We start from the raw sequence: 20,525 nt of genomic DNA on the forward strand, positions 1-20,525 counted from the left end.
GAAGCCCTGCTCTACTCAAGGACAGGAAAAAGGGTGGTGGGCCTACATAGCCATAAAGATAATGATATATATTCTCAATTTATGGGTAAAGAAATAGAAGCTCTGAGATAGAGCTGTTACTTCATCCAGACTTATCAAAATAATAAATGGGATGCCGCAGGGTTACCAATGACCAGTATCCCTCCTTACACAGCAACTACAAACACTCCCTGCCTCATCCAAACTCACAAAGACCCTGAATCAGACACAGTCACCTGGGGAGCTCTCAGGACTTCGCTCACTCCCACCCCCGTTCAGTTCATGTATCCTCCTCCACTTCTAACCTGGCAGCCCTCCCACTAGCTGTGCACATCCTTGCCCTCAGTGAAGGGGCAGGGGCCACTGGCCACTGAAGCTTGATTTCTGAGGGCATTCATCACCCGAAGAACTTACCACATGTGGGAGACAGACCAACAGCTGCCATCCTCCGAGAATGATAGTAAATTTGCCTGAATGAAAGCAGGGCACTGGCACCAGAAAGCTACTCTCTCGCTCTCATGGGACTCTTGGAGCAGGCATCTGTAGTAAATGAGAAAAAGACTACTAGGTGTAGCCAAAGGCTTTCTGTCTCTCCCACTAACAGGACAATTCTGACTTTTGTTTTTCAGTGTTTCCTCTTTGGAGCAGCCTGTCTCAGCTTGGGCCTTAACCCTGCTTAGGTAAAACCTCCAGGCAATGTGGTGGAGGTCCCTGACCTACCTCAAGTAAGATTCAGATTCACTCTCTCAAGTAATTTGTCCCCAGTTACAATTCTGTTAAACTCTGTCACTCATTGAACACTTGGGCCCCAGACTTCTTCAACTTCAAGGCATAGTCCTCCTGGCTTAGGATGGCTCCAGCTTCCATGAGGACTGGTCCATCTGGACCATGTGTTCTGATCGCCAATGCCTTTTGGCCCCCCACTCCACACCAATATACACACCTGTGGGCCACAGCCCAGGCCTTGTCATCACCAGAATCAGATTCACTTCACAATGACTCAGAAATTTGCCCTCTAGACAAAACCTCCTACACAACATGCTTCTCACATAAACTCTACTACTTAGAGGGGATTCCAGGCCACCCAGGCTTCTACCACCTTGCTCCCTAACAGCAAATTCTTCTTCACTGCCCCACCTATTCAGCTGAGAGATCCATCATGTTCCATCACTTCTACAAATTTCTGTCCAAATTCCTTTAATCCTCTACCTAGTATACCCCCAATGAGCAGAAGACCAGTCTGGGATGATTCCAACCATCTGTTTCCTCCCTGAAGGTACTTGGAAAGACCAGTCTGCACACACCCAGTCACACTAGCAGCTTTCAAAACACAGTCACTAACCTTGAAGGAGCATCTATACTAAAGAAAAGCATAAGTGGTAATCCAATCTCCCCAAAACCATGTAAAAATCTCACCAGTTTTTCTAAACCCAAAACTGTCTTACATGACCCTTGCTTTCAGCAAATAATCTTGCATTTCATTTCACAGTAATCACAACTAAAAAAACATAACTCAGCAAAGAACTGGAAAATGAAACTTAAAAAATACTTTCATTTATAACAGCATAAAACATATAAAGCATATAGGAATAAACCAAATAAAAGCTGTGAAACCATGCTGGAAGAAATAAAAAACCTAAATAAGTGAGGAGCTATATCACTTTCATGGGCTGCAAGAGTCAATATTATTAAGGTATTCACTCTCCCCAAATTCATCTGCAGATACAACGCAGTCATCACCAAAATCTCAGCAGGTTATGTTCTAGACATTGACAAACCAAATCTGAAATGGGTACCAAAATGCAGAAGATCTAGAAGAGCCAGAACAATGTTAAGAAAGAAAAATAAACTTGGAAGATTCCTATTACTAACTTTACTACAGTAATGAAGAGCTGTTGGAATAAGTATTGACAAAAAGGTCAATGGAGGGCTTCCCTGGTGGCGCAGTGGTTGAGAGTCCGCCTGCCAATGCAGGGGACACGGGTTCGTGCCCCGGTCCGGGAGGATCCCACATGCCGCGGAGCGGCTGGGCCCCTGAGCCATGGCCGCTTAGCCTGCGCGTCCGGAGCCTGTGCTCCGCAACGGGAGAGGCCATACAGTGAGAGGCCCACGTACCGAAAAAAAAAAAAAAAAAAAAAGTCAATGGAACAAAACAGAAATAGACCTATATGTGCATAGTCAAATGATTTTCAATAAGGGAATAAAGAAATTCATTAGGGAAAGTGGTCTTTTTAATAAATAGTGCTGAGACAGCACCCTTCTATAGTTGATAGATGGGATGCTGCCCAATTCATAAATCGCCTAAGAAAGCCAATTAGATCTTCAAATTAGGAAAAAAACAAGTGCTGCAAGAACTTAATGGACAAAAAGGAACTTTGACCTCCATTATCACTGCATACACAAAAATTTGAATTAAAACAAACCTTTTTGAGATAACTCAGACACCAAAAAGTAAAATCCAGAGAACACTTTAACAACATTGAGTTACACAACATTTTAGAATAGACACAAATGGAACTAAACATTAAAAAAAATCAATAATTAGACTTTACCAAAATTAAAAATTTTTAGTCATCAAATGACATTATTAAGAAAATAGGGGCTTCCCTGGTGGCACAGTGGTTAAGAATCCGCCTGCCAATGCAGGGAACTTGGGTTTTAGCCCTAGTCCAGGAAGATCCCACATGCTGCGGAGCAACTAAGCCCGTGTGCCACAACTACTGAGCCTGAGCTCTACAGCCCACAAGCCACACTACTGAGCCCACGTGCCACAACTACCGAAGCCTACATACGTAGAGCCCATGCTCCGCAACAAGAGAAGCCACGACAATGAGAAGCCTGGGCAACACCGCCGCAACTAGAGAAAGCCCGCGCAAAGCAACGAAGACCCAAAAACAGCCAAAAATAAATAAATAAATAAGTTTATTTTTTAAAAAAAAGAAAGAAAATAAATAGGCAAGCCACAGATTGGGGAAAAAAGATATTTGCAGTACGTACACCTGACAAAGAATTCACATTCAGACTACATAAAGAACTCCTACAAAACAATAATAATAAAAAAATAAAACAAAACTCAACAAGGGCTACAGTTAGACACTTCACAAAATTTAATGAGTGAGGAACAATAAGCATGACAAGTTACTCAAAATCATTAGTCATCAGATGGATGCAAATTAAAACTAATGGTATAATATTTTAACCCACCAGAGCAGCCAAAATTAAAAGACTATAAACACTAAATGGTGGCAAGGATACAGCATACCCAAAACTCTCACATACTAAAGGTGGGGGTGTGAAATGGTTCAATCACTTTGGAAAACAATGCGCCAGTTTCTTAAAAAGTATACCTATCATTTGACTTAGCAATTCCACTCCTAGATATTTACCCAAGAGAAAAAATTTAAAACATGTCCACAAAGATTCATATAAAAATGGTCATAGCAATCTGATTCTTAATAGCCCCAAAGTGTAAGCAATCTAAATATCCATCAACAAAAGAATGAATAAGCAAACTGTGGTATGCAGAGTGGAATACTACTCATCAACGAAAAGAAACTACTGAGACACACAACATGGATGAACTTCTATAATGCTGACCAACAGAAGCGAGACAAAAAAAAAAGCTCTATAACTCCAATTCCACAAATAGGTAAAATTTATTAAGGTCAATAGTAAAATGTGTTTATTTAAGTCAATAGAAGGAAAAAAGTTGGTTGCCTCCTTGCAGGAATATGATATGGTGGTAGAATGAGAAGCAAGAGGGAACTTTCTGGGGCAACTGAAATATTTTATTATTTTTTTCAGTTAGTGGCTATACAATGTACACCGTGTCAAAAAATTCATCAAACTGATCATCTGAGATATGTGCATTTTCTTGAACGTAAATTATACTCTACTTTAAAAAAGTTAAGTGGAGTCTTTCTTACTTTCATGTCTCCAGTTACACAAAAATTCCTCCCACAACTGACCTATGACTCCTATTACCAGTAAGATGTCTGCCCTCCCTCCCTTCTAAAGCCAACCTCTTCAGATCTGCCTCGGCTACACTTAGTCCTCCCTCCAGAGCAAAAGCTTATAAAGACAGTCCACACTATCTCCCTAATTCAGTGTACCTAATGTCAATTGCCATCATCTCCATCTTCACAGAAAATACAATTACTCCTGTGTCCTGTGTCAGTGTAATCCAGTAAGTGCATTTCAGTCTTAGATCCTCAGCAAAATTTGGTGTCTATTTTCTTCGAGAATCATTCTCTTTCTAGGCTTCTATATAACTCTCTCCCTGGTTCTCTCTCTACTTCTCTTGATACTCTGTCAAGGTTTTTTCAGAAGGTCTCCTTCTACCATTAAAGGCTGGATTTGCTCAAGAATCATCCCTTACCCTATTGCTCTTCATACTCTGTGCTTTGCCAAGGCTTCCCTTAATGTCCCTTAATTTTCATCTCTAACACTCAAGGTCCAATATGAATTCAAAATCATATTCTCACTGCCTACTAACAGCCACCAAAGAACATCTCATACAAAAGCCTGTTGAGCCTGTGTTTCTGGGCTCAACGAAGAGAATCAGTAGCCAGCCCTCTGGCCACAAGAGGGAGGTGAGGTATGGGAATATATGTATGCATATAGCCGATTCACTTTGTTATACAGCAGAAACCAACACAACATTGTAAAGCAATTATATTCCAATAAAGATGAGGGGAAAAAAAAGCTACAACTTAACTGCTCCATTCCATGGCTCTAATCACTTACAAACTAAAGAAAAATCCACACAACCTTCTTCACATTAAAAATTTATTATCTTCATATGAAAAAACTTGGCTTTCTCTGTTAGCTGACTCTCTTTCTCCTACAAAACCTGTCACAATGTATTTTTATGTTTTTACTCCCTTGTTTTTATTTCCTTGTTTTATACTGTTTCCTAAACTATATAGTAAACTAGAAGAGTGCACCACTGTACTCAGGTCCTAATCCACTACCCGATATTAAACAGAAAATGAAGGGGGGTGGGGGCAGAAAAGGTCAAAGAACAGAGAACAGACTGGCGGTTGCCAAGGGGGAGGGGTTTGGGGGAGGGATCGAGTGGGAGTTTGGGGTTAGCAAATGTAACCTTTTATATACAGAATGGATAAACAACAAGGTTCCACTGTATAGCACAGAGAACTATATTCAATACCCTATGATAAACCATAATGGAAAAGAATGATAAAGTATATACATGTATAACTGAATCACTTTGCTGTACAGCAGTAATAAACACAAAATGATAAATTAATTATACTTCAATAATAAAATAAGTAGATGTTTTAAAACTCTTGAAAAAAAAAGTCAATGAATTCTACCTCTTACACCACATGTCTCCAAATCATTTAACTTTCTCCAATTCAACACCCAGCAATAGAGTCTGGATCATATATGCTGGACCATAAAAAAGTCTCAAATTTAAAAAGACAGCAAATGTACTAGATTTGAAATTAATAACAGTAAGATATCTAGAAAATACTCAAATATTTGGAAGTTAAAGACAAATAATTTTATGTAGAGGATGAAACAAAGGAAATGTAATAAATATTTTATACTACATGAAAATACAACAAATAAAAACTTGTGAAATGAGGTTAAAATCATTCTTAGAATGAAATGTATACAGTTAAATGTCTACATTAAAAAGTGGACAAGCTCAGTGAAAATCAATGAACTACACTTACGAAAAAAAAGAAAATTAGGGTTTTCCAGGATAAACCATAAATTAGGCCAAACACAATTCTCAACCAATTTTAAGACAAATAATAGCAAAATATATTCTCCAACCACAATGGAATGAACCTAAAAAACAATGATAGAGGGAAAACTGGAAAATTTACAAATACATGGAAATGAAACAACACATTCTCACACAACCAACAGGACAAAGAAGAAATCACTGGGGAAATTAGAAAAAACTTTCAGACAAATGAAAACGGAAATGTAACACAGCAAAATTGATGGGATGCAATGAAAGCAGTGCTCAGAGGGAAATTTATAGCAGTTAATACCTACATTAAAGAAGAAAGATCTCAAACAACCTAACTTTACACCTTAAGCCACAAGATAAGCGCAAACTAAACCTAAAGGCAGCAAAAGAATTAGAACAGAGATAAATGAAATGGAGAGCAGAAAAACTAGAATCAACAGAAGTTGGTTCTTTCAAAAGATCAACAAGATAACGAAAATCAGAAGTAAAAATGGGGACATTACTACCAACCTTACAGAAATTAAAAAGACTCTAAAAGGGTGTTCCCTAGTGGCCTAGTGGTTAGGACGCCAGGCTTTCACTGCCAGGGCCAGGTTCAATCCCTGGTCATCGAACATCCTGCAAGCCGTGAGGCATGGCCAAAAAAAAAAAAAAAAAAATCCACAACATTATAGAAATAGAAAAGGTATTTTAAAAAATAAAAATAAATAGAATACCATGAACAACTGTACACCAACAAATTAGGTAATCTAGATAAAATGGACAAATTCCCAGAAACATACACTTTTCCAAAATGGACTAGAGAAGAAATAGAAAATCAACAGACCCATAACAAATAAACAGGCGCAATCAGTCATCAAATTCTCCCAACAAGGAGAAGTCCAGGACCAGATGACTTCACTGGTGAATTCTACCGAACACTTAAAAGAAGAATTAACACCAATCCTATTCAAACTTTTCCAAAAGTAGAAGAGGTAACATTTTTCTAACACAATCTTTACGGCCAGCATTACCCTGATACCAAAACCAAGACAGCACAATCTCAAACACCTCTGGACTCCTAAAGAGACCAAGCTACCTGGAGACCAAGCTACCTGTATACATGTTAAGCCTGGGGTGGTGTTTAGACTCTATGTCGCTGATAGGTTGTCTGGTTCTCAGTCAATGTCACATTATTCTCTATGAGACTCAAAGAAGTGAACAAAGCAGGCAGCTTTTACACCTTTCAGACAAAGAAACAATACATTTTTGAAGAACTGACATGACAAAGTTTGGGCCTGAGGTAGTAAATTGGGAAAGAAGTAACAAATTTTGTTTATACAACCTTCTCAGCCCTGAACTTCATATCTATCTCTGGAGATAAGGATGTCTCTTTGCCTTCTGGTACAGGGAAGGTGCCTTTCACACGGGAGATTTATTTCCTACTTTCAGGGTAGCAAAAAAGGGTCAGAGTGTCCTTCTCACGCCAACTGTTTCTTATGTAACTTTAATTCAAAATAATCAATATGCCAAAGTGGCATATTTTGGGGCATCTTGCCCTGACCTCCATCACTGCTAATCCATATGTCATAGTTACCCCAGTCATTTATTGTTTGGCTGAATTAATCCTTTAGCAGTTTTGTTTTGTTTTTTCATATAGGTGATTATCAAATCTCATCTGAATTTATGCTGACTTGTTATACATATTAGCAATTTCTGACATACAGCAAAGTGATTCGGTTATACATTTGCCAAGCATAGTACCTCGCACATAGAAATTATTTTTAAAATATCGAATGAAGAAAAGGATATATGAATAGTAAAATCAAGTTCAAATGATAAAAGTTTAAAAAAATCATATTACTTTGGTATCTTCTGGTATCTAGGACGTGTCACTCATCAGTTTTTCTTTGTCAAAAATATTGGATATTCTCGAATATTTTCTTTTGCAGATGAAATTTAGAATCAGCTATACTATTTGTATAATGAATTTTCATTTTCATTAATGTTATGATATTTTAAGGTCTTATTTTAAGGTCTTCATAAGTGTTTCTAAATAGGCACATCAATTTATTGAAATGATCTTACGTTAAAATATTTAGAATATTTCCAATTTTTCACAAGTAGAAAAACAACACTTGGAAGAAATATTTGCAGCTAAATTTTTGCAGTTTTTTTCAAGTTTTTCCTTAGAACAAATTTCTAGATAGTGAAATGTTTAGTCAACATTTATGACTAAACATGTAGTAAGTGTTGCCAAAACTGCTTTATCTGCAGTCTCTTTAGCTACACACATATTTATCATACACTAGGAAAAAAACACTTGTTTGCCAAGGTGATGAATTATGTTCTTTTCAAATTAAAAACTGAGTAGGGATGTAAAATACTGTAGAACACAATTTTATAGCTTGTTAACTGGAAAATAAGGGGCAAGCTGTTTAATTCCTTGAGCTGTAATTAAATGTTACCAAGCACCCGTCTTATCTATTTTCTAGAAATGTGAACAAACCAGATGTAATAAAACACAATTAGAAAAATGTAATACTCTTGGGAACAACTTATGAAACTGGGTGAAGTAATAATAATAAAAGTAGTTGCATTTCTCTTTGAAAGGTTTACAAAGAGAGTGAACAGCACTGCACTGGTGGGAACCCAGGTCCCACCTCATGTTAAGCACGATCCAGTGTTGGGTTTACCTGAACCCCACAGAAAACCAATCAGATGAGCCTTATAGCACCATCAGAGGTGCGCAAACAGGCTCAGAGAGTTTAAGTAACTGCCAGAAAATTGCATAGCAGGTAGCAGGGGTAAGACCTGGGCCCTAATTTCTTTAACTGCAAAGCCTGAGTTCATTCCTCCCTTTGGAGGTGGCAGTGGGGGCATGGTTTTATTTGATAAGTACCACCTGTGTGAGAACAGTGAGGGTTCTCAGAGATTCAAGAACACTACATCAGCTGATGTAGTAGATTCTCAACAAATATTAGCTCCCTTCTCTTTCCCCTTTTGCAGTGAGGAAATACACAAATGTTAACCATCTTTCATTCATTTCTAGATACCATGGAACCTGCCTCCAAATGAGATCAGGTGCTGCCACCTTCTGGGTATAAAGAGGTATTGCAAGCCTCCTGAGGTCGAACTTGGAACAAACCTTTGCCTTTCTCAAGTAGAGGATTTGGGTTCCAACATCAGATTACTGAGAGACTCGTTAAATTAAAAAAAGAGGTTCAGAGTCACTGAAGAACAAGGTCTCCACCCTCACCTCCCACTTATTCCTCTATTCTCAATTTACAAATTTCTGCTCAAGTTTCTGTCCCCCAGCTTTTCTTGCCAACATCAATACCAATGCTACAAATAACAACATAAGCATGCTTACTATGTACAAAGTATCTCCTGAGTCTTTCCAGGGACTCTCATTTAATACTCACAACTTCCCCAGGAGGTAAGCAGTATCCTGAGGAAAAAGTGGGGCATGTACTGAAGGGTTAGGTCATGGGACGAAGGTCAAACAGGGGCTAATGAACCTGATTCCAGAGCCACACATGTCCCCTCTCAAGGTGACCTCTGCATGTGAACCCCCTGACACCAAATCAGGAAACAGCTTTTTCCTGATTCTTGTCTTGCTTGATCTCAATACATGATCCTGCCCACTACCAACCTCCCCTCTCTCCCTCTTCCCGGGGAACCTCTGCTCTTGGCCACTGTGCATCATATGCCAAGGTTGTCCTCCTCCCTCTCTCCCATCTCAATGGCAATGCTCTTTTTGAGACTCCTGCTCGTGGTCCTTCCTCCTTTGCCAGGATCCCTAAGGGCCAGGGTTCTGCTGGGCCTTCCTTTCCCCCATCCCACACATGTTCACACTCTGAAATCCCTCCTCCCTTGGGTACTGACATCCAGGTTCTGATTACACATCCATGAAGGTTGTTGTCTGTCTGTCCTTGAGACCTCAGGTGACCCCACCTTGCTGCAAGCCCAGCATTCTTGCCCATGGGGGCTCCATTCAAGAATGGGCTCACGGACTTCCCCGGCGGCGCAGTGGTTAAGAATCCACCTGCCAATGCAGGGTACACGGGTTCGAGGCCTGGTCTGGGAAGATCCCACATGCCGCGAAGCAACTAAGCCCATGCGCCACAACTACTGAGCCTGCGCTCTAGAGCCCACAAACCACAATTACTGAGCCCGAGCACCTAGAGCCCGCGCTCCGCAACAAGAGAAGCCACGGCAATGAGAAGCAAGCGCACCACAACAAGGAGTAGCCCCCGCTCGCTGCAACTAGAGAAAGCCTGCATGCGCAGCAACGAAGACACAACGCAGCCATAAATAAATAAATAAATGTATTTATTTTAAAAAAAAGAATGGGGGCTTCCCTGGTGGCGCAGTGGTTGAGAATCCGCCTGCCGATGCAGGCGACACGGGTTCGTGCCCCGGTCCTGGAAGATCCCACATGCTGAGGAGCGGCTGGGCCCGTGAGCCATGGCCGCTGAGCCTGCGCGTCCGGAGCCTGTGCTCCGCAACGGGAGAGGCCACAACAGTGAGAGGCCCACGTACTGTAAAAAAATAAAAAACAAAAAAAAGAATGGGTTCACTAAACTTGTTTTCTCATCTGGAAACTGGAGGTTATAACACTGGATTATGGGACTGTATGTGCTCGATAAATGTTCACTCTAAAACACTATTATTTTTATCATAAAACAAAATGGCCATTGGCGATTTAAACTGTAAACTGTTAATTTACAGGGGATGCCACTCTCCACTACTTGGTACTTGCCCCAGGCAGCATGAGCCAGAGAAATGGGTAGATGAGCGCTACGTGAACATTTCCCCTGCAATATCTAATAAGACCTCAAGGTAAACACCTAAGACTGAGCTCCTGCCAGCCTCCCCATCTCAATGGCAACTCCATGCTTCCAGGAGCTCCAGGCAAAAAGCCTTGAAGTCATCCTGGACTCTCCTTTTTCACACTTTAGATCCAAATCACCAGCAAATCCTATGGGCTTTACCTTGAAAACTTACCCAAAATCTGGCCACTCCTCACCACCTACTCTAATACTGCCTTGGTGCAAGGCACCACCTCTCTTCTAGATCATTCCAATAGCTTCCTAAAGTATCCCTGTTTCTGTCCTTTCGTTTATACGGCAAGTAGAACTTTGCCAGTAAAACGTAGGTCACATCACTCTGTTGCTCAAAACCTGCTGGCATCCCATCTCACTCAGCCAAAGCCCTACATTCCTGCTGCCTCATCCACAACCCCTCCTGGCTCCCGACCCCTGTGACCCTGCTCACACTGTCCTCCTCACTGGGCCTTATGCCTGTGCTAGGCATGTTCCCGCCTTGGGATCTTTGCACTTGCTGTTCTCTACACGGAAATGTGCTTCTCCACGTTCAAGTGTACCTGCTCCCTCTCCTGCTTCGGATCTTTAGTTAACTTTAAGTGTCTCAACATGGCATTTACTGGCCACTCTAGTCAAAATGCAAACCTCTGCCCGTCTATCCCTAAACCCCACTCCTTCTTCTATTTTTCTTCAAAGCGCTAACCTCCACTTAATATACCGTGTTAAGTCAGGGTAGGCTCTATTTTACTGCAAAAACAGACTTCAAATCTCAATGACTCGATGAAACGGAAGTTTATGTCTGGCTCATGTTACTTGTTCAACCTGGGCTGGTGGTGAAACTTTACCAGTTACACGGGGGCATGCCTCTTGTATCTGAGCCAACTGAAACCCGTGGTCATTCTGGCCATGGATGATTAGGGTGTGCCTAGAGAACTGTGCACCTTGACACACACGCTCTGGCCCTGAAGTGCTCATAGCTCATTGCCCAGAACTAGTCACAGGCCCCTGCTAGTTCCAGGGATCCTGGGAAGTGTAGGACAGCACACAGAATACCTAGTAAGCATTACTGTCTCTCCCACACATACTATGTATTTTACTTGTTTGGTTTTCTTCCCTTATGCCCAGCCAGACAATAAGCTCCAGGCAGATAGATTTTCCACTTCTTTGTTTCTTTCACTGTTGAGGTGTCTGGAACAGTTACCTCAGATCACAAACAGGATAACAGTGAGCAAAAGAATGAATGGATGACAAATAAGCTGATCTACATTTCTCTTCATGTTGAGAAGGCCCTCCCGAACCTGGGGGTCTTGGGAAGATCACAAAGGAGGGGGTCTATGGATCTTGGTGTATGTGTGGGGGGGGCTCCCCTTCAGGTCCTATGAGATGTATGTTGACCCAGCTGCTAGGACACAGCCGTAAAGCTTAGCTACACCTTGGCTCCTGAACTGCCCACAGTGTGGGGCAAGGTAAACAAACGGTTCAAGCCTGGATAGAGAGTGCACTCACATCAATTTCAAACCTGGGGGATATTTTCAAAGTCTCATGGTAATGCAAACTAGAGGCCAGAGGAAGGTTCTGGAGTGTTTCTCATCTGAGCAATTATACCACTTGTTGAGCTACACTCAGTGACCCTGAATACAGATGCAACAGGACTACCTCAGCATCTAAGTGACTGGAAGTGGAGCAGGGGAGTCTAGGAACAGTTATGGGATCTATTAAAGAAGTTTTGACTCCTGTTTCTACACAATACATGAAACAAAACCACGAGGATCAGACTGATATCAGCACAGATAAATGCGATGGAGAGAGAATTTTCAAAGAGGTACTGAGATTGTTTAATTTCTCTTTTAATTTCCTTTATAACACAGTGAAAACAGTTCCCTTTTTCTATTTCAATACATCTTAGCCCATTCTCATTGGGATCTGTTTTTCTCTGTGCCAGGATCAGCACTAGGGTGAGGTAAGAGAGGTTGCTGGAGTACAAAATTCAAACAGGTGCTTTCAGCACCATACAAGTGCAGGGTTAATGCCTCCACCCACATACCTCACCCTAATCTCACCCCTGCTCCCCACAATTACCGAAGATCTGCCTCCTACATCAGTTTTTTGGTCCAAAACACATTTTACCCTTTAAAATTGTTCTATTGTGACCTCTCCTTTTGTGGCCATAATTCTTCCAATATTTGATTTAAAATCCCCACATTCAATTTTACAATACTGCCCCAAGATATTCAGAATTTGCAGATGTAAATGCTAAAGATAGAATGATTCTTTTGTTACTTGTACGGAGTGATATTTCTGCCTCTGCTAGAGCCGTTTCTAACAGTGTTACTCTTGTACACACAGACAAAGTAACAATAGCAGTGAGGACACTGCATGCCACTTTTCTCATTCCAGAAATGTGTTACCTTTGTAAATTAATATCTCTATGTACTTCACTATCTGTAAGCTCTCAACCAGATGAAATGTACCAGGGTAAAAGGGCAGATTAACAGGCAATCTAGATATACTGATTAAACCTTCCACTCAAAACTATTTTAAGTGCAACACAAAATACAGACAGAGGGCTTCCCTGGTGGTGCAGTGGTTAAGAATCCGCCTGCCAATGCAGCGGACACGGGTTCGAGCCCCAGCCCGGGAAGATCCCACATGCCGCCGAGCAACTAAGCCTGTGCGCCACAACTACTGAGCCTGCAGTCTAGAGCCCACGAGCCACAACTACTGAGCCCACGTTCCACAACTACTGAAGCCTGTGCGCCTAGAGCCCGTGCTCCGCAACAAGAGAAGCCACCTCAATGAGAAGCCTGCGCACCGCAACGAAGAGTAGCCTCCGCTCACCGCAACTAGAGAAAGCCCGGGTGCAGCAATGAAGACCCAACACAGCCAAAAAATAAATTTAATTAATCAATTAATTTTTTAAAAACGACAGATATCTTTCAAAATCATTCACAAGCTGGCGATAAATACTCAGAAATTTTAAAATGTGTAATTTCTAAAACGACAATTACAATTGCTGAAATAAAGGTAAAATGGCAGGGACTAGGTAAACAGTTTTATCAGATTACACACAGCCCCCAAAAAATTGTTTTCTAGAGTATCACACAAAGTGTGGTCCCCCAGCCAGCTGCATAAACATCATCTAGAGAGCTTTAATAATTCTGATGCCCAGTTCATATCCAAGTCCAACTGAATGAGACTCTTTGGAGTAGACTGATGAATCTGTTTTAACAAGCATTATAGGTGGCTTTTATGCAGGCTTAAATTTAAAAACCACTTCTAGAGAATAAACATGAGGGCATACAGATAAAACGATGATAAGTATAAAGAGCCATGGGGGACAGAGGGAAAAGGGCTGAACTGATTCTAAATAGAATTCCAAAGGGAGAGAGAAGGAGCACAGGCAGTTATTGCAAAATATAGTAGCTGTGGATTTCTCATTTCAAAAAGCAAATATAAAGAGACTAAGATAAAAACAGATCACAGATACAACAACACTGAGCCAGAGAAACAGCAATGGCAAAAAGAATATTTTAACAGCAGCCAGGGGAAAAAGCATAGGTTACCTTTAAAGCAATGATTCCCAAACTTCAAGATGCATCTGAATCACCTGGACGGCTTGTTAAAACACACTGAAGGGCCTCCCTGGTGGCGCAGTGGTTGAGAGTCCGCCTGCCGATGCAGGGGACACGGGTTCGTGCTCCGGTCTGGGAAGATCCCACATGCCGCAGAGCGGCTAGGCCTGTGAGCCATGGCCCCTGAGCCTGCGCGTCCGGAGCCTGTGCTCCGCAACAGGAGAGGCCACAACAGTGAGAGGCCCGTGTACCGCAAAAACAAACAAACAAACAAACAAAAAAAAAACACTGGAAACATATTTTATAAAAACAAACCAAAAAACTCACATTGCTAGGCCGCATCCCCAGTTTCTGATTCATCAGAAACTGGGGATGCAAGAATATGCATTTCTAATAAGTTCCCAGGTGATGCTGATGTTGCACGCCTGAAGAGTACACTTTAAGAATCACTGCTTTAAAGAAATAAACATTAGCCTGACACCTGACTCCTCGCCAGCAACAATGGAAGCCAGAAGATAATGGAACATCTTCATGGCTCTGGAATAAAATATACAGTCCTTTAGCAACCAAAATGCCTACTAAGATGGCAAAATAATGGTATATTTGGGCTTGCCATTCAGAGAAAAGAGAAATTCTAAAATACGTTATTTTAGAGAGAAAGAAAAAATCAAGGAACCAAAGTAAAGAGTGTTAAGAACTTATATCAAAGAGTCCAAGAATCAAAGTTAGCATACAAAATGGAAAATGTGTGGGTAAAATGAAACTAAAAATGACTGTATACAATGATAATCTCTTCTGAGGTTTAAAAATAGATAGAATTAAAATGCATGATCACAAAACCATGTAAATCAGGAAAGTGATAACATATCAAAAATCTAGGGACTTCCCTGGTGGCACAGTGGTTAAGAATATGCCTGCCAATTCAGGGGACATGGGTTCGAGCCCTGGCCCGGGAAGATCCCACATACTGCAGAGCAACTAAGCCCGTGTGCCACAACTACAGAGCCTGTGCTCTAGAGCCCGTGAGCCACAACTACTGAGCCCACGTGCCACAACTACTGAAACATGTGCACCTAGAGCCCGTGCTCTGCAACAAGAGAAGCCACTGCAATGAGAAGCCCACGCACTGCAACGAAGACTGAACGCAGCCATGAATAAATTAATTAATTAAAAAAATCTAAATTTCATGAACGAGCATGAATAAGAATACTCCAAAATAACCACTAAAATAATAGACATAAATAAATTCAATATGCATATAAACATGTAGATAAATTCAAAATATGCAGAGAAAAATGTGGAATGAAAAAAGTACTCAAATCAAAGGAAGCTAGAGGAAAGAAAAAAGGATGTTAAGGGACAAAATGCTTCAACTAAAATATGTATATTCTCAAAATGGAGTAAGAACAATCCAGTTATATGTTGTTTACAAGAGAAAGGATATAGCAAGAATGGAAATTTTAAAAAGATATACAAGGCAAATACTTTTTTAAAAAAACCTGGTTTAAATATATTAATATCAGAATAAATTAAGGCAAAAAGGCTAATAGAGAAAACTGAGGAATTACAAAAAGAAGAGGTACAATCCAAGAAAAAGCTATATATATTTCATAATATAGCCTCAAAAATATATCCGTGGTAGGACTTCCCTGGTGGTGCAGTGGTTAAGAATCCGCCTGCCAATGCAGGAGACACGGGTTCAAGCCCTGGTCTGGGAAGATCCCACGTGCCGCGGAGCAACTAAGCCTGTGTGCCACAACTACTGAGCCTGCACTCTAGATCCCGCGAGCCACAGCTACTGAAGCCCGCACGCCTAGGGCCCATGCTCCTCAACAAGAGAAACCACCTCAATGAGAAGCCCGCGCACCACAACAAAGAGTAGCCCCCACCCCCCACCCCACCCCCTCACTGCAACTAGAGAAAGCCCGCGTGCAGCAAGGAAGACCCAACGCAGCCAAAGTTAAATAAATAAATTTATTTTAAAAAATATATATATATCAGGGGTGGGGGGCAGAACTCTAAGGAGATGGACAAAGCCACTACCAGAGCTCTCAATAATATGTTCAAGCAGATAATTCAATAACTATATGCAGATTGCACAAGATGAAACAGTATTTCCTAACTATAAACTCCAACCACACATGGGGCACAATGTGTGTCTCAGAAAATGTCATCAATCTCTGACTTATAGTGCAAGCAAGTTAGCAAACAAAACCAAAAGATAACCCGAAAAAGTCACAGAAATGGAAATTAAAAGAAAAAGGCCTAAATAATTCACATGCCAAAGAAGTCATAATATTTGATAATATTTAGAACTGAAGTATAATAAAATACTACCACTGTAATCCTTTCGGATGTGCAGGTTCCAATGTAAGAAACTGTAAAGAAACATGCCAAAAAGGTAAAAGGAAGACAATTATAAAGAACAGAAAGCTATGAAATAGAAAACATATACATTATAAAGTGGTTCTTCATGAAAAACAAAATTGACAGAATTCTGGCAGGATGTATTTTTTTTAAAAAAAGAATATATAAATACAAGAATGAAAACCTAGAAAACACTACACTTGCAGCAGCATTAAAAATATAATAAAAGCACATTATTAACAACTTTGACTATACAGTTTAGCCTTAGATGGAATGAATAAATTCCTAAAGAAATTTTACTTACCATAATGAAATAGAGAACTTGGATGCCCTATGACTCTTATAGAACTGAAACAACAGCTTTAAAATTTTCCGCAAAGAAAATTCAGACCCCAATGGTTTTTCCTGGTAAAACTCCCTTTTAAGGAACAAGTTATTCTACTCTTAGGCAAAATATTCCAGAGTTTAGAAAAAAAAAGGGAACACTCCCACCCCACTTTATGAGGCTGGAATAAACCTGAAACAGAAAAGGAAAATTACAAGCCAATTTCACTCAAACATAGATGCAAATCATAAAAAGATAAAAAATTTAAAAAAAAAATACTAGCAACCAGAAACCAAAAATGATAAAATAGTACATATCCTTTCCAATTTAGTTATTTTACCAAAGCAAATTTAATGTAACATTAGAAAATCAATTGGTTTAATTCACCACATTATCAGGTAAATGAGAAAGTCTTAGTTTTCACTTATTCATTCAAAGCACAAACAGAACTAGAACCTATCACAGACCTATCAGTTTTCAAAAGGTGATTGAAACCATCAACATATCAAAGAAGTTGCTGGGGGGGGGGAAATCACTTGTTAAAAGCTTACAGCTGTCCATGACAAAAACTCTTAAATTAGGAAATAGGAGACTTCTTTTACCTAATAAACACTTTCAAAAAAAAAAAAAAGCCTCCAGCAAACTTTCTAGTTAACTTCCCTTAAAGTCAGAAAGAAAACGGGACTGCTTCAAGATTGCTATCCAACTCCATTCAATGCTACTCAAAGTCCTCAGCCTGTCTAGCAAAGAAAGTAAATGATAAAAAATGTGTGTGATGCAAAAGGAAAGTATACACTTTCCTAGGAATAAATCTAACAACAACAACAAACCAAACCCTTAAATCGTTTTTGCTGATCCTCATAAACCTTTATTGAAAGGCATTATACAAGATATAACTGGGACTTCCCTGGTGGCACAGTGGTCGAGAATCTGCCTGTCAATGCAGGGGACACAGGTTCGAGTCCTGGTCTGGAAAGATCCCACATGCCGTGGAGCAACTAAGACCGCGAGCCACAACTACTGAGCCCGCGTGCCACAACTACTGAAGCCCGCTGGCCTAGAACCTGAGCTCCGCAACAAGAGAAGCCACCACAGTGAGAAGCTCGTGCACCACAATGAAGAGTAGCCCCCACTCGCAGCAACTAGAGAAAGCCCGCACGCAGCAACAAAGACCCAGGGCAGCCAGAAATAAATTTATTAAAAAAAAAGATATAACTAATTAACTGTAAAATTCAATGGCATAATGATGCCAATATTCTCAAAATCCATATATATATTCAACACAACTTGAAAACAAAACCCCGGTATGTGGAACTTCGTAAACTAAAATTTGAGTCACAAAATACCTGAAAAAGAATGGGTAGGTAGGTGCATGTAATCTTCTACAAGATATTTGGAAATATCTAAATTAAAATGGGTACTTCCATCAATATGGAAAGAGGGTGTCTCTGAAAATACTTTAGTGTAAGTCCACCTACAAGTAATTACCAAAATTAGTAAATACATTTTTGAGAAAACATATAAGCAGTAAAATCCAGGAAGAAAATCATGGGGAAAGAGAAAGACGCATTTTAGGAGAATACAGGTTTCCGAGGTTTCAAATACTTATTTTTCTTGGCCTGGTTTGCAGATTCACTTTATTTTTCTCTTAATTTTCTGTGTTTTCATATTTTTGTGGGACATATATGTCCTATATTCTGATAAAAGAATTATTTGAAGGGAAAAAAATAAACAGGAAGTACCAAATAAGATGGTAAAGATCAACGCAAAATATTAGTAATCACAATAAATATTAATGGACTAATTCTCAAATTAAACAACAATGTTGAAGTGCATTTTAAAATCTAGTTATAGGCTATTTACACGAGAGTCAACTAAAGTAAATAAAGATAAATAACTGAAAAGTTTAAGTGTAAAAAGTATTCAAGATAAATGGTAACAGAAAGAAAACCAGGTGTGCTCCTATTAATGTTAAACAAAGCTGACCACAAAGCAAAAGGTAGGTAGTTTATCCTTGCGGTCTCCAATTCCTGACACACACACACACACACACACACACCTCCCCCCGCCAAAAAAATAATGTCCTGAATTCACTTCGGCCGGGCTTTTCTGTCCCCATCCCAAGATGTCAGTTTTTTTGGACCAGATCACCAGTGCCTCCCCCTTATCGCTAAATACAGTGGTCCTAAACTTCATCACTAGCGTTTCATACCGCTTATCACAGGATCTAAAACACACTCTTCCTGGCTGCCTGGCTTCCCGGTCCCAGGTCCCTGTCCCCCGATACCCCTCCCTGCCTTATGGGCCTCTCTTGTCCTCAGGAAAGCGGGGAGTAAAGGGTTAAGTGAGGAAAGCGGGTCTTACATCACGGAGGGTAGAATCACGGGGAGCAGAGGTCACGGAAGCTGCTGCCGAAAGGACGAGAAACTCATTGAAAGGTACGGTCTGCCGCTGGGACCAACAGCTCGGAAGGGGCCGCGGTGGACCGCTCCTCTGCCCATGTGTACAGCAGCAATCGCCTCCGGAGAGTAATGGCTTCCGCTTCACTTCCGCCTTCTAAGTGTCGCGGGACTTCATAACCGGCCTCTAACCAGGAAGCACAGACGGAAAGGATTCTGGGAAATGTAGTTCTGGAGTTTAGACGGGCATGGCGGGGGTACCTCGGTGGAAACTGCGGATGGCGCTAATTTCCCCCCAACTTCTAATTGTTCAAGTGCCTCGGGACTCAGTTCTCAGGCCTCTTTTCGTCTTATAATCCCTGTGGTAGCACTGAATCTTACCTCTTTAAGTACTGTGTATACACTCAAGAGTCAAAATTCCATCCACAGTCCCACACCTGTACCGTGAATGCCAGACAGAATGAGATATTCTCTCTCCACTTGGGTTTTTTAGAGACACATTTAAAGTCCACAAATCAAACTCCTGACTCCACCTTATCAACTTCAAATAATAGCAACCCCATCTTTCCACATGTCCATTGTAAACCTTGGCAACATCATGGACCCTTCTTTGTCCCATTGATCCAACAGGCAACGCTCAGCTCTACCTTGACCATCAATCCAGAATCTGATTGCTTTGCCAGAAATGTTTTTCTTGTTTCTGAGTCATGAAAGGTCACAGCAGGACTTGAAACTGGCCCTCCTGGGCAAAAAACCCTTTCTGGGTCCCCCATTTCTTATTTGTAGGATGAAGGCTTCAGCCTCCTAGACTTTCCCTGAGTTCCAAATGGCAGATTCAAACAGCTGCTAATCAGGGAAACAGGGAATGCAGAAACAATGGAGGAATAGTCAAGAAACTATAGTGCAGCGATTAAAGCAAGATCCTGGTCCTCCTCAACGGATATACATAACAATATCTTTGAGTTCTTCTGAACGAACTAAGGTCCCCAGTAAGGCCCCCACCCAAGTGAACGATGGTAACTTCTGGCGGAGCACAAGATTCCTGTAACACCGCCCTGTTACCTCACCACCAACCAATCAGAAGAAAGTCACAAACCCTGCAGCCCTCACCCCCAAATTTTGCCTATAAAAACTTCTCCCAGGAAACCACCAGAGAGTTCAGAGTTTTCAAGCATAAACCACCCATTCTCCTTGCTTGGCCCTGCAATAAACCTGCCTCTGCTCCAAACTCCAATGTTTTGGTTTGTTTGGCCTCACTGTGCTTTAGGCACAAGAACTTGTGTTTGGCAACAATAGCCTTTCAGTAGC

General features: G+C 40.8%; 1 protein-coding gene across 6 annotated transcripts in view; it reads right to left on the reverse strand.

Annotated features, from left to right (window-relative positions):
* The window catches only part of LOC111166736 (uncharacterized), a 35,421-nt gene extending 16,048 nt beyond the window's left edge, over nt 1-19,373 (reverse strand). For 3 of the 6 annotated variants that reach the window (XR_016391484.1, XR_016391483.1, XR_016391482.1), the window contains exon 1: nt 433-16,022. Coding sequence is in view for 2 of the 6 variants with exons in the window: in XM_022558756.3 (XP_022414464.1) it covers nt 433-463 (31 nt within the window). In the remaining 4 variants the exon portion in view is untranslated. Of the gene's footprint in view, nt 1-432; nt 16,023-19,182 lie in introns of those variants that run through there. The other 3 variants (XM_022558756.3, XM_089905344.1, XM_089905345.1) reach the window with 3 other exon arrangements.
* Between the last annotated feature and the right edge of the window lie 1,152 nt (nt 19,374-20,525).

Source organism: Delphinapterus leucas, unplaced genomic scaffold (genome assembly GCF_059928025.1).
Source record: "Delphinapterus leucas isolate spDelLeu-1000000601 "Yukka" unplaced genomic scaffold, BTC_Dleu_Yukka2 spDelLeu_asBTCV2_sq25, whole genome shotgun sequence".
Classification (NCBI taxonomy): Eukaryota; Metazoa; Chordata; class Mammalia; order Artiodactyla; family Monodontidae; genus Delphinapterus; species Delphinapterus leucas.